General features: G+C 43.7%; 2 protein-coding genes across 2 annotated transcripts in view; one reads left to right on the top strand and one right to left on the bottom strand.

Annotated features, from left to right (window-relative positions):
• LOC135543140 (transmembrane protein 47-like) overlaps positions 1-7,453 on the bottom strand; it is a 21,437-nt gene extending 13,984 nt beyond the window's left edge. Inside the window, exon 1 of the mRNA XM_064970217.1 lies at positions 7,072-7,453. Within this exon, the coding sequence (XP_064826289.1) occupies positions 7,072-7,297 (226 nt within the window). The 5' untranslated portion in view covers positions 7,298-7,453. The remainder of the gene's footprint in view (positions 1-7,071) is intronic.
• The window catches only part of LOC135542929 (dystrophin-like), a gene marked incomplete at its 5' end in the record, with an annotated part of 841,859 nt that overhangs the window by 393,556 nt on the left and 432,789 nt on the right, over positions 1-15,514 (top strand).

The following is a 15,514-nucleotide window of genomic DNA, read 5'->3' as shown; positions in this document are numbered from 1 at the left end:
ATGTGAAAAGAGGAAATGTACAATTGTGAAAGTGACCTGACAGGACTCTGTGCTCAGAAGAGGGGTTCAGTCAGGTCCTTCATAGCCCTCTGGGTAAACGGAGACCCCATCAGATCAAAACCAAGTGTGTGAATGTAGCACCCAGTTGCCCTAGTTACTAATCTCCAGGCATTTGTCCCACTGGGAATGTTCTGCTCAGAGTTATGCTGCTGGCTGTCTGAAAGAGGGCAAACGTGGGAATTCAACAAAGACTAATTTCTAGAAACCAAAAGCGTAAGGAAAAAGCCCCAGCTGGATTGGTGAGCTGGCATGGAAAAATCCCACGCTTCCCAAAGTGCATCTCCAATGAGCAAATAAGGTTCCCCCTCCCCAAAGAGTTCCTCCACGTGTCATCTAGCCGTTCTGGAACAGTCCATATTCTAGTTTTAGATGATAAACGGATTTGTAAAGCTCAACTGTTTCACCTGTAGGTGAATTTGTAAGCCAGGGATGGGAGGAACATGGCTGAGGCAAGAAAAGTACAATTTTAAAGTAAATATTTGAGGTCTGTCTGATCGAGATGCTCTGCTTTTTTTAACACCACATTCAACCAAACAAGTCCTGCTCTAGTTTGATCTGGACTATGGCCTGGTTATGTAATCAGGAGCTGCAAGGAAGGACATAGGAGAGATGTAAAGGACATAGGAGAGTGGCAAGGAAGGACATAGGAGAGATGTAAAGGACACAGGAGAGCTGCAAGGAAGGACATAGGAGAGCTGTAAAGAAGGACAGGAGAGCTGTAAAGAAGGACAGGAGAGCTGTAAAGAAGGACATAGGAGAGCTGTAAAGAAGGACATAGGAGAGATGTAAAGAAGGACAGGAGAGCTGTAAAGAAGGACAGGAGAGCTGTAAAGAAGGACATAGGAGAGCTGTAAAGAAGGACATAGGAGAGATGTAAAGAAGGACAGGAGAGCTGTAAAGAAGGACATAGGAGAGATGTAAAGAAGGACAGGAGAGCTGTAAAGAAGGACATAGGAGAGATGTAAAGAAGGACATAGGAGAGCTGTAAAGAAGGACAGGAGAGCTGTAAAGAAGGACATAGGAGAGATGTAAAGAAGGACAGGAGAGCTGTAAAGAAGGACATAGGAGAGATGTAAAGAAGGACATAGGAGAGCTGTAAAGAAGGACAGGAGAGCTGTAAAGAAGGACATATGGGAGCTGTAAAGAAGGACAGGAGAGCTGTAAAGAAGGACAGGAGAGCTGTAAAGAAGGACAGGAGAGCTGTAAAGAAGGACAGGAGAGCTGTAAAGAAGGACAGGACAGCTGTAAAGAAGGACAGGAGAGCTGTAAAGAAGGACAGGAGAGCTGTAAAGAAGGACAGGAGAGCTGTAAAGAAGGACAGGAGAGCTGTAAAGAAGGACATAGGAGAGATGTAAAGAAGGACAGGAGAGCTGTAAAGAAGGACATAGGAGAGATGTAAAGAAGGACATAGGAGAGCTGTAAAGAAGGACATAGGAGAGATGTAAAGAAGGACAGGAGAGCTGTAAAGAAGGACATATGAGAGATGTAAAGAAGGACAGGAGAGCTGTAAAGAAGGACAGGAGAGCTGTAAAGAAGGACAGGAGAGCTGTAAAGAAGGACAGGAGAGATGTAAAGAAGGACAGGAGAGCTGTAAAGAAGGACAGGAGAGCTGTAAAGAAGGACAGGAGAGCTGTAAAGAAGGACATAGGAGAGCTGTAAAGAAGGACATAGGAGAGATGTAAAGAAGGACAGGAGAGCTGTAAAGAAGGACATAGGGGAGCTGTAAAGAAGGACAGGAGAGCTGTAAAGAAGGACAGGAGAGCTGTAAAGAAGGACAGGAGAGCTGTAAAGAAGGACAGGAGAGCTGTAAAGAAGGACATAGGAGAGCTGTAAAGAAGGACATAGGAGAGATGTAAAGAAGGACAGGAGAGCTGTAAAGAAGGACATAGGAGAGATGTAAAGAAGGACAGGAGAGCTGTAAAGAAGGACATAGGAGAGCTGTAAAGAAGAACAGGAGAGCTGTAAAGAAGGACAGGAGAGCTGTAAAGAAGGACATAGGAGAGCTGTAAAGAAGGACATAGGAGAGATGTAAAGAAGGACAGGAGAGCTGTAAAGAAGGACAGGAGAGCTGTAAAGAAGGACATAGGAGAGATGTAAAGAAGGACAGGAGAGCTGTAAAGAAGGACATAGGAGAGCTGTAAAGAAGAACAGGAGAGCTGTAAAGAAGGACATAGGAGAGCTGTAAAGAAGGACATAGGAGAGCTGTAAAGAAGGACATAGGAGAGATGTAAAGAAGGACATAGGAGAGCTGTAAAGAAGGACAGGAGAGCTGTAAAGAAGGACATAGGTAGGATGTAAAGAAGGACATAGGAGAGATGTAAAGAAGGACATAGGAGAGCTGTAAAGAAGGACAGGAGGCTGTAAAGAAGGACATAGGAGAGCTGTAAAGAAGGACAGGAGAGCTGTAAAGAAGGACATAGGAGAGATGTAAAGAAGGACAGGAGAGCTGTAAAGAAGAACACAGGAGAGCTGTAAAGAAGGACAGGAGAGCTGTAAAGAAGGACATAGGAGACATAGGAGAGATGTAAAGAAGGACAGGAGAGCTGTAAAGAAGGACATAGGAGAGATGTAAAGAAGGACAGGAGAGCTGTAAAGAAGAACACAGGAGAGCTGTAAAGAAGGACAGGAGAGCTGTAAAGAAGGACATAGGAGACATAGGAGAGATGTAAAGAAGGACAGGAGAGCTGTAAAGAAGGACATAGGAGAGATGTAAAGAAGGACAGGAGAGCTGTAAAGAAGAACACAGGAGAGCTGTAAAGAAGGACATAGGAGAGCTGTAAAGAAGGACAGGAGAGCTGTAAAGAAGGACATAGGAGACATAGGAGAGATGTAAAGAAGGACAGGAGAGCTGTAAAGAACGCATAGGAGAGATGTAAAGAAGGACAGGAGAGCTGTAAAGAAGAACACAGGAGAGCTGTAAAGAAGGACATAGGAGAGCTGTAAAGAAGGACATAGGAGACATAGGAGAGATGTAAAGAAGGACAGGAGAGCTGTAAAGAAGGACATAGGAGAGATGTAAAGAAGGACAGGAGAGCTGTAAAGAAGAACACAGGAGAGCTGTAAAGAAGGACAGGAGAGCTGTAAAGAAGGACATAGGAGACATAGGAGAGATGTAAAGAAGGACAGGAGAGCTGTAAAGAAGGACATAGGAGAGATGTAAAGAAGGACAGGAGAGCTGTAAAGAAGAACACAGGAGAGATGTAAAGAAGGACAGGAGAGCTGTAAAGAAGGACAGGAGAGCTGTAAAGAAGGACATAGGAGACATAGGAGAGATGTAAAGAAGGACAGGAGAGCTGTAAAGAAGGACATAGGAGAGCTGTAAAGAAGGACAGGAGAGCTGTAAAGAAGGACAGGAGAGCTGTAAAGAAGAACACAGGAGAGATGTAAAGAAGGACAGGAGAGCTGTAAAGAAGGACAGGAGAGCTGTAAAGAAGGACATAGGAGACATAGGAGAGATGTAAAGAAGGACAGGAGAGCTGTAAAGAAGGACATAGGAGAGATGTAAAGAAGGACAGGAGAGCTGTAAAGAAGGACATAGGAGAGATGTAAAGAAGGACAGGAGAGCTGTAAAGAAGGACATAGGAGAGATGTAAAGAAGGACATAGGAGAGCTGTAAAGAAGGACATAGGAGAGCTGTAAAGAAGGACAGGAGAGCTGTAAAGAAGGACAGGAGAGCTGTAAAGAAGGACATAGGAGAGCTGTAAAGAAGGACAGGAGAGCTGTAAAGAAGGACAGGAGAGCTGTAAAGAAGGACATAGGAGAGCTGTAAAGAAGGACAGGAGAGCTGTAAAGAAGGACAGGAGAGCTGTAAAGAAGGACAGGAGAGCTGTAAAGAAGGACAGGAGAGCTGTAAAGAAGAACACAGGAGAGCTGTAAAGAAGGACAGGAGAGCTGTAAAGAAGGACATAGGAGAGCTGTAAAGAAGGACAGGAGAGCTGTAAAGAAGGACAGGAGAGCTGTAAAGAAGGACATAGGAGAGATGTAAAGAAGGACATAGGAGAGCTGTAAAGAAGGACAGGAGAGCTGTAAAGAAGGACAGGAGAGCTGTAAAGAAGAACACAGGAGAGCTGTAAAGAAGGACAGGAGAGCTGTAAAGAAGGACATAGGAGACATAGGAGAGATGTAAAGAAGGACAGGAGAGCTGTAAAGAAGGACATAGGAGAGATGTAAAGAAGGACAGGAGAGCTGTAAAGAAGAACACAGGAGAGATGTAAAGAAGGACAGGAGAGCTGTAAAGAAGGACATAGGAGACATAGGAGAGATGTAAAGAAGGACAGGAGAGCTGTAAAGAAGGACATAGGAGAGCTGTAAAGAAGGACAGGAGAGCTGTAAAGAAGGACAGGAGAGCTGTAAAGAAGGACATAGGAGACATAGGAGAGATGTAAAGAAGGACAGGAGAGCTGTAAAGAAGGACATAGGAGAGATGTAAAGAAGGACAGGAGAGCTGTAAAGAAGAACACAGGAGAGCTGTAAAGAAGGACATAGGAGAGATGTAAAGAAGGACAGGAGAGCTGTAAAGAAGGACATAGGAGAGATGTAAAGAAGGACAGGAGAGCTGTAAAGAAGGACATAGGAGAGATGTAAAGAAGGACAGGAGAGCTGTAAAGAAGGACATAGGAGAGCTGTAAAGAAGGACATAGGAGAGCTGTAAAGAAGGACATAGGAGAGCTGTAAAGAAGGACAGGAGAGCTGTAAAGAAGGACAGGAGAGCTGTAAAGAAGGACATAGGAGAGCTGTAAAGAAGGACATAGGAGAGATGTAAAGAAGGACAGGAGAGCTGTAAAGAAGGACATAGGAGAGATGTAAAGAAGGACAGGAGAGCTGTAAAGAAGGACATAGGAGAGATGTAAAGAAGGACAGGAGAGCTGTAAAAAGAAGGACATAGGAGAGCTGTAAAGAAGGACATAGGAGAGCTGTAAAGAAGGACATAGGAGAGCTGTAAAGAAGGACAGGAGAGCTGTAAAGAAGGACAGGAGAGCTGTAAAGAAGGACAGGAGAGCTGTAAAGAAGGACATAGGAGAGATGTAAAGAAGGACATAGGAGAGCTGTAAAGAAGGACAGGAGAGCTGTAAAGAAGGACAGGAGAGCTGTAAAGAAGGACAGGAGAGCTGTAAAGAAGGACAGGAGAGCTGTAAAGAAGGACATAGGAGAGCTATAAAGAAGGACAGGAGAGCTGTAAAGAAGGACATAGGGGAGCTGTAAAGAAGGACAGGAGAGCTGTAAAGAAGGACTGGAGAGCTGTAAAGAAGGACAGGAGAGCTGTAAAGAAGGACACAGGAGAGCTGTAAAGAAGGACATAGGAGAGATGTAAAGAAGGACAGGAGAGCTGTAAAGAAGGACATAGGAGAGATGTAAAGAAGGACAGGAGAGCTGTAAAGAAGGACATAGGAGAGCTGTAAAGAAGGACATAGGAGAGCTGTAAAGAAGGACATAGGAGAGCTGTAAAGAAGGACAGGAGAGCTGTAAAGAAGGACAGGAGAGCTGTAAAGAAGGACATAGGAGAGCTGTAAAGAAGGACAGGAGAGCTGTAAAGAAGGACAGGAGAGCTGTAAAGAAGGACAGGAGAGCTGTAAAGAAGGACATAGGAGAGATGTAAAGAAGGACATAGGAGAGCTGTAAAGAAGGACAGGAGAGCTGTAAAGAAGGACAGGAGAGCTGTAAAGAAGGACAGGAGAGCTGTAAAGAAGGACAGGAGAGCTGTAAAGAAGGACAGGAGAGCTGTAAAGAAGGACAGGAGAGCTGTAAAGAAGGACAGGAGAGCTGTAAAGAAGGACAGGACAGCTGTAAAGAAGGACAGGACAGCTGTAAAGAAGGACAGGAGAGCTGTAAAGAAGGACAGGAGAGCTGTAAAGAAGGACAGGACAGCTGTAAAGAAGGACAGGAGAGCTGTAAAGAAGGACAGGAGAGCTGTAAAGAAGGACAGGACAGCTGTAAAGAAGGACAGGAGAGCTGTAAAGAAGGACAGGAGAGCTGTAAAGAAGGACAGGACAGCTGTAAAGAAGGACAGGAGAGCTGTAAAGAAGGACAGGAGAGCTGTAAAGAAGGACAGGAGAGCTGTAAAGAAGGACAGGAGAGCTGCAGCTGGCCCAGAACAGACCAGCACCTCTTGCCCTTCACAGTAAACAGAGGGCTAATATCAACAAGATGCATTCCAGTCTCACTTGGCTTAAAGTAGATGAAAGACTGACTGTGTCACTTCTTATTTTTATGAGAAATATTACTGTGATGAAAATACAAAATTGTCTGTATCATCAAATAACATATAGTTCTGACTGACATGCCTGCCCCACCAGACAGTATTGTATAGAGCCATGGTTACATGGATCTCCCCTCCATCAAAAATGTACCAAGCAAAAAATATTTTAAACAACACCTCACAACACAACGCCCCTCCCCTACCTGACCTAAATAATTGGTCTATGTAAAATCATTTGGTTGTCCTGAGTGGTTTGTCAGCACAGGTCCTTGTGTATTTCTACATGGATGTTAAACGGATGTCATTCTGTCCTCGAGCTGTTCTGGTCTATTATAGTTATGTATTACGTTCTGTTTGGAGCCCAGGAAGAGTAGCTGATGCAAATAAAATCCTAAAATTAGCCTGTCTGCTTAATAAACAAAAGCACAAACATAGACTGTCTTCGACATAAAGAGAAGCAGGCGTTCTGTGTGAGCCGGCCGGCCAGGGAGCGGAGAGGTGGTTGTGGAAATCAGCGTCAAACAAATGACGGAGGGACGGAGAAGAAAAGAGCACCGGGCAGTCAGAGAGAGAGAGACTCCCACAAGAGATGCTTTGTCATGGCGACAGGACTGAATCTCCGTAAATGCACAACTTACTGCATCTATGCAGACTTTACACCAGCCTCTCAATTCCCTCTTTAGAGCATCACTATTATCATAGGTTAGACTATGTATGAATGGAAACCAATAACCACAAACAAAGCAAGGTGAATCCTGCGCTATAATTAGTTGGTTAGGCTACAGATGACGGCCGCGCCACTGGGTCTCACCCACCTGCCTCCAGCGTGCTGTTGCACTGCCAGATCTCAGACGACGCTGCTTTCCAGCACGCCTCCCACAGTGAGAAGCAGTACTGGTCGTCGGCGGTCACCCATGCCGGGCTCATCACGGCTCCAACGTCTAAGCACAGCGCCAGGAACACGCACACCAGTCCCACCAACTTCAAAGGCGTCAGCGCCGAGACGCGCACCTCCTCTGTCTCGCTAACAGACGAAGACATTGTTGCAGGTTTCCGCTGACTGGGAGACTCGCCAGGGCGTTATGCTGCTGTCTGATGTCGCGTTGTGGCGTCTAGAATTCCCCCAATGATCCGTGTTTACATGTAGAATCTAAAGGAGTCACTGGAGATGAGAGAGTCTGGGCTCCCACCGCTACCGCTCTGCCGCTGCGCTGCGCTGTAGCTGATGCTGATGATGCCAGTCCAGCGCACCGGCTCTTCCGTTCCAGTAGTGACGTAATGACATCGCTGCCTGAAAATTCTCTCCAAGATACACCGGGTCTTCAGGGTCTTTTTGAGTCTCTGTCTCTCCACAAATCGCTGGTCTTACATTAGAAAGTGAAAGCTGGCAAGGGAAATATATGTGAGTGTCTCTGCATCAGTGATAGTGACAGTGTGATTGCATTCACTCCATTGACAGGCCAGAGACGAAGACTGCTGACTCCATTGTTTTTAGCCAGGGAGGAAAGTCACTGCTTCAGCATTAAGACTCCCAAAGACACTGCAATAAACATGCACTCACTTCCAATTAGACACACAAACAGGCAGAGAAACAGGTTGGCAGGCATGCAGCCAACAGACAGACAGGCAGGCAGGCAGCCGACAGACAGGCAGGCAGCTGACAGACAGGCAGGCAGCCGACAGACAGACAGGCAGAAAGGTAGGCAGCAGACAGACAGACAGGCAGGCAGGCAGCCGACAGACAGACAGGCAGAAAGGCAGGCAGCCGACAGACAGACAGAAAGGCAGGCAGCTGACAGACAGACAGACAGACAGACAGACAGACAGACAGACAGACAGACAGACAGACAGACAGACAGACAGACAGACAGACAGACAGACAGACAGACAGACAGACAGACAGACAGACAGACAGACAGACAGACAGACAGACAGACAGACAGACAGACAGACAGACAGACAGACAGACAGACAGACAGACAGACAGACAGACAGACAGACAGACAGACAGACAGACAGACAGACAGACAGACAGACAGACAGACAGACACTGCATGTACCAATATACAGTATATGCAAAAATCTCTCTATTGCATAGAACTTGTTCCTAACATGAGAATGGTAATAGGGCCTCAGATGTACATAAGTAGGCCTGTCACACTGGGTCCTGTCACACTGGGTCCACTAAGAATACTGTGAGTCTCCAGTCTACTTTTAACTGCCTATTGTTCCAGAGTTGGGAGTTTGAAGTTTCTCTCAGTAGTTTCTTCACTCTCTTCCCCTGGTTCCCATGACAGCCAGGCAGCAGCACCTGCTGTGAACAGTCTCATAATGGGAATTATTAGGATCCTGCATTAGCATATCTCATATCCTGCTGCCTGCCTGCCTGCCGTCTCAGTCTCACTCTTCCTGGCTCTGTTTCTGTTTCAATAGATTGCCTGCCTGCCTGCCTGCCTGTCTGCCTGTCTGCCTGACACACACACACACACACATACACACAGAGAGAGAGAGCAATAGCTGTGGATTAAGGGAAGGAATCATCAGTGAGTCACCTGATGGCTTGAGGATAAATCAATAGAGACAGAGCCCTGGAGACCACAATGCATCTGGATAAACAAGCAGAGAACCAGACGGAGCCCTGGAGACCACAATGCATCTGGATAAACAAGCAGAGAACCAGACGGAGCCCTGGAGACCACAATGCATCTGGATAAACAAGCAGAGAACCAGACGGCGCCCTGGAGACCACAATGCATCTGGATAAACAAGCAGAGAACCAGACGGAGCCCTGGAGACCACAATGCATGTGGATAAACAAGCAGAGAACCAGACGGAGCCCTGGAGACCACAATGCATCTGGATAAACAAGCAGAGAATCAGACGGAGCCCTGGAGACCACAATGCATCTGGATAAACAAGCAGAGAACCAGACGGAGCCCTGGAGACCACAATGCATCTGGATAAACAAGCAGAGAACCAGACGGAGCCCTGGAGACCACAATGCATCTGGATAAACAAGCAGAGAACCAGACGGCGCCCTGGAGCCAATAAAGCACTGCCACTTACCTACTGCAGCGCCACTGACAAACAGATAGAATCCATCTCATACTTACCTACTGCAGCACCACTGACAAACAGATAGAATCCATCTCATACTTACCTACTGCAGCACCACTGACAAACAGATAGAATCCATCTCATACTTACCTACTGCAGCGCCACTGACAAACAGATAGAATCCATCTCATATTTACCTACTGCAGCGCCACTGACAAACTTGCTAGAGTAAATGATTTAAAGGAGTCCATTTATAGAGTCTTAAAGCCAAGTAAGAGTAAGTATATTTCATTCAAGTTCTCTAACGTTAGCTAGATCTCCTAGTAGTACTGTTGTGATAATTACGTTAATTGTGTTGTGTAAGAGTTAAGGGCCATCCACCAGACCAATGACTATAATGATAACTATGATTAACTAGGCTACATAACTATAAAATGTTGGTGAGCATAGACACTAGAGGACATTTGATCGTTTGTCGTTCTACAGTCCTGCACCTGTCAATCAACTGATCAACGCATCCTACTGCACACTGCCTATTTATAAGGTGGTAACATAAAACCAGTCATGAGGTCTCTAGTACACAGATACTGGTTCAGACCATTCATGAGGTCTCTAGTACACAGATACTGGTTCAGACCACACAGATACTGGTTCAGATCATTCATGAGGTCTCTAGTACACAGATACTGGTTCAGATCATTCATGAGGTCTCTAGTACACAGATACTGGTTCAGATCATTCATGAGGTCTCTAGTACACAGATACTGGTTCAGATCATTCATGAGGTCTCTAGTACACAGATACTGGTTCAGACCATTCATGAGGTCTCTAGTACACAGATACTGGTTCAGATCATTCATGAGGTCTCTAGTACACAGATACTGGTTCAGACCATTCATGAGGTCTCTAGTACACAGATACAGGTTCAGACCATTCATGAGGTCTCTAGTACACAGATACTGGTTCAGACCATTCATGAGGTCTCTAGTACACAGATACTGGTTCAGACAATTCATGAGGTCTCTAGTACACAGATACTGGTTCAGACCACACAGATACAGGTTCAGACCATTCATGAGGTCTCTAGTACACAGATACTGGTTCAGACCATTCATGAGGTCTCTAGTACACAGATACTGGTTCAGACCATTCATGAGGTCTCTAGTACACAGATACAGGTTCAGACCATTCATGAGGTCTCTAGTACACAGATACTGGTTCAGACCATTCATGAGGTCTCTAGTACACAGATACTGGTTCAGACCACACAGATACTGGTTCAGACCATTCATGAGGTCTCTAGTACACAGATACTGGTTCAGACCATTCATGAGGTCTCTAGTACACAGATACAGGTTCAGACCATTTGGTGCTTTCCCGGTGTGTTCATTGTCATAGTCACAACTGCAAATAATACTTCAATTTACACGTAGGGTTAATGAGAAATAATATAGTAACTTGTATTTAAATGTCGCAACTCAACAACAAACGCCATTTCGCATGCGTGTCTTTCACAGAATATCATTGCCTCGTTGCGCAAGTGGTTTGTGAATGATTTCCATTTTTCTAATGGTTATCAATTCCTTTGGGTCTAATTTTCCACTGTGTTCATCTCTACATGTCCTGTGCAATTATTTGCAACGCAACAATGTTTTCATAACAGGCCAAAAGTCATCAATCACACCAATGCACTTTCTCTCCTCAACTTTCACCGAAATGCATTTGCTGTAGGCCTGTTTTACATTCAGCAATTAGTAAAAGCAAGCCTGCTTCTTTCCCCAAATAGGCTATTAGTCTTAGTATTTAAAAAGTAGTCAAATAAATGTCCTATAGCTTTAATGGGATCTCACGAGAAGAGGAATGGCCTATTGCGTAACAGTAGTCTTGCGTTGCATATTGCCTGTTGCGTAGCGGTAGTCTTGCGTTGGATATAGCCTGTTGCGTAGCGGTAGTCTTGCGTTGCATATAGCCTGTTGCGTAGCGGTAGTCTTGCGTTGCATATAGCCTGTTGCGTAGCGGTAGTCTTGCGTTGCATATAGCCTGTTGCGTAGCGGTAGTCTTGCGTTGCATATAGCCTGTTGCGAACGGGAACAGCTGGAAGAGAGAGATTAGTGATGTGTAGTGGAAGTAAGAAGCTGAATATTAGCCAGATATAAGGACATTCATTAGCTAAATATTAGGTATATAGGCTAAATATTTACCTGGCAAAGTGCAAGAAAAGAACGTGCCCAGATTGTGAAATGGCAGATCTGTAGGTCGTTCCTCCAGGCTGCGCTCTGTGGTCCCCGGGCACGCAAAGCTCCACTATTGATTAAGCGTAGGCCTACATTTTTAGACAAGACAATTATTATACTTGGGCTACAGCAACACAGTGCAACGAGGAAGTTATTATTGTTATCAAGTGAGTGCATAATTATTGTTCATCGGCTGTAAACTGCAGTGATGTAGACTAATTTAAATAACTGCTCAAACGTCCTGTTTTGTTTCATGAAGAGATAACTTGCCTACAGCCTAGACCTGATTACGCAACCATTTGGATCCGTTTGGGTTTATCTTTGACAGTTTAGAAGGACAAGAAAGGCACACTACATGACCAAAAGTATGGTGACAACTGCTCGTTGAACATCTCCTTGCAAAATCATGGGCTTTAATATGGAGTTGGTTCCCCCTTTCCTTCAACAACAACCTCCACTCTTCTGGGAAGGCTTTCCACGAGATGTTGGAACATTGCGCAGGGACATGCCTCCATTCAGCCACAAGCGCATTAGTGAGGTTGGGCACTGATATTGGCCGATTAGGCCTGGCTCCAGTCAGCGATCCAATTAATCCGAAAGCTGTTCAATGGGGTTGAGGTCAGGGCTCTATGCAGGCCAGTCAAGTTCTTCCACCCTGATCTTGACAAACCATTTCTGTATGGACCTCGTTTTGTGCACGGGGTATTGTCATGCTGAAACAGGAAAGGGCCTGACTTGTTGGAAAGGTGGCATCGTATGACAGTGCCACGTTGAAAGTCACTGAGCTCTTCAGTAAGGCCAGTCCACTGCCGTAGTTTGTCTATAGCTGTGAGATTGCATGGCTGTGTGCTCGATTTTATACACCAGTGTGGCTGAAATAGCCAAATCCACGAATTTGAAGGGGTGTCCACATACTTTTGTATATATAGTGTACATTAGCAGGCCACTCATATGCCGGTAGTTAATTCTATAGCCTATTTTACATTCAACAAGCAAGCGCAAGCGTGCATCTCTCCTCCAATAGGATGTTAGTAGGCTAAACAAATTTTTTTAAGTGACCAAAAAGCTTTTGTAGTCTGTCTTTTCCTGGGACGCCACATCATTTAAGAGGAATAGCTGTGGCAGTGGAGAGGCCAGGCGCGTAATTGCGCAACAGAACAAAGACAGACAGGCTAGAGATGTAGCCTATAGCCTAAGTAGAAGTGTATGAACATTATACCATAATTCATAAGCTCATTATTAGGCTTAATAATAGGGCATTGAATATATCCAGTCAATTTACACAGTAAAATAAACATGTTTTATTAGATAACAAAATCATAGGTAGCTACACTATGTAGCTCCCTCCCAGTCCCCGCCACGGATGTGCAGCTGGAAAAGCTACCATATGTTTCAGGTTATTATGGACAAGAAATGTATCCTACCTAGGCTACAACAAGACAATGTAATGAAGGATGTTATTATTGTTTTCAAGTGAGTACAAACCTCTAGTCTAGGTTGTAAACTGCAGTGAATAGCCTATGTAATTTGTGTTGTAAAAGCGTTCGAAAAAGAGGTGGATAGATTCCAGAACACAAGGGGAGGTCATATATGTGCTACAGTCATTCCTCACAGAAAACATCTATATAACATCTATATAATATCTATATAACATCTATATAACATCTATATAACATCTATTTAATATCTATATAACATCTATATAATATCTATATAACATCTATTTAATATCTATATAACATCTATATAATATCTATATAACATCTATATAACATCTATATAATATCTATATAACATATTTATAATATCTATATAATATGTATATAATATGTATATAATATCTATATAACATCTATATAATATCTATATAATATCTATATAACATCTATATAACATCTATATAACCTCTATATAATATCTATATAACATCTATATAATATCTATATAACATCTATATAATATTTATATAACATCTATATAATATCTATATAACATCTTTATAATATCTATATAATATCTATATAACATCTATATAACATCTATATACCATCTATATAACATCTATATACCATCTATATACCATCTATATACCATCTATATAACATCTATATAACATCTATAAAACATCTATAAAACATCTATATAACATCTATATAACATCTATATAACATCTATTTAATATCTATATAACATCTATATACCATCTATATACCATCTATATAACATCTATATAACATCTATATAACATCGATATAGGGCTGAATGCATACTTTTTTGTGTCTCTGGTTTCGTCTTTTCATGTAGGTTAGAGTATCTTCAGGGACCCTCTCAGTGGGGAGGGACTGCACCGGAGACTATTGCTGTCCACTATCTAGTGCTGAAACCCAGAAGTCAGGTTCCTTCGCTGTCCATGGTGCTGATTCAGTACACGCACACAGACACACACACAAGCAACAAACATCCACGTTTTGGGGGATTAACCCTAACATGAACAACGAAACCTTAACCCAAAACCATAACCCTAACCCTAACCTTAACCCCTAACCCTAACCTTAACCCTAACCCTAACCCCTAACCCTAACCTTAACCCTAACCCTAACCCCTAACCCTAACCCTAACCTTAACCCCTAACCCTAACCTTAACTCCTAACATTAACCTTAACCCTAACCTTATCACCTAACCCTAACCCTTACCTTAACCCCTAACCCTAACCTTAACTCCTAACATTAACCTTAACCCTAACCTTATCCCCTAACCCTAACCTTAACCCCTAACCCTAACCTTATCACCTAACCCTAACCCTAACCCTAACCTTAACCCCTAACCCTAACCTTAAAGTGGAACTGACAGCATTTTAGAATATTATTAAAATATGTTCATAAACACCCACCCCCAGGAAGAATATTACACTTTTGTTTTGACATTTTCTGATGAGCGACCACTTAGATATGGTCATTTTCACATTTTCAGAAATTCTTAGAAGGTTTGGGAACTGACGTACACTAAGGCATCCGTGGATATTCTATAGCAATATAGAGGGAAGACGGTGGGACAATGAACAGACAATAAAACCAAATAAAAACATCTGTCTTGTCCAGGACCAGTCTACACTGACCGGTGCGCCAGCTCCGTTCCCCCGAGATTAGAGGAACCTTGAAAGGACTCCCTGTCCTATCGTAAGTTTCTCAGAGTTCTAGCCAGGTCAGGTCATGCATAGTTCAATGGTTCTCGGTCTCTCCTTTAGTCACACTGAAGTTTACCATTCTAATTCATTATGCACAATACATAATCTAATGATTACTAGTAGTTACATTCCTCTAATTATTCATTATATCTGTTACATCATGTCATAATTACGTTTCAGGGTGGAATTTGTTTAGTCATTACCTTTAAGCATATAAATTCCCTTATCAGTGTTTACAGGCAGTAGGACCTGTCATCATTCACTATGAACTGGACTGTGTGTTTACAGGCAGTAGGGCCTGTCATCATTCACTTTGAACTGGACTGTGTGTTTACAGGCAGTAGGGCCTGTCATCATTCACTATGAACTGGACTGTGTGTTTACAGGCAGTAAGGCCTGTCATCATTCACTATGAACTGGACTGTGTGTTTACAGGCAGTAGGACCTGTCATCATTCACTTTGAACTGGACTGTGTGTTTACAGGCAGTAGGCCCTGTCATCATTCACTATGAACTGGACTGTGTGTTTACAGGCAGTAAGGCCTGCCATCATTCACTTTGAACTGGACTGTGTGTTTACAGGCAGTAAGGCCTGTCATCATTCACTATGAACTGGACTGTGTGTTTACAGGCAGTAGGACCTGTCATCATTCACTTTGAACTGGACTGTGTGTTTACAGGCAGTAGGGCCTGTCATCATTCACTTTGAACTGGACTGTGTGTTTACAGGCAGTATAGCCTGTCATCATTCACTTTGAACTGGACTGTGTGTTTACAGGCAG

Source organism: Oncorhynchus masou, chromosome 7 (assembly GCF_036934945.1).
Source record: "Oncorhynchus masou masou isolate Uvic2021 chromosome 7, UVic_Omas_1.1, whole genome shotgun sequence".
Classification (NCBI taxonomy): domain Eukaryota; kingdom Metazoa; phylum Chordata; class Actinopteri; order Salmoniformes; family Salmonidae; genus Oncorhynchus; species Oncorhynchus masou.
The sequence above is the reverse complement of the archived record's forward strand: the minus strand, read 5'-3'. Positions and strand labels throughout refer to the sequence as shown.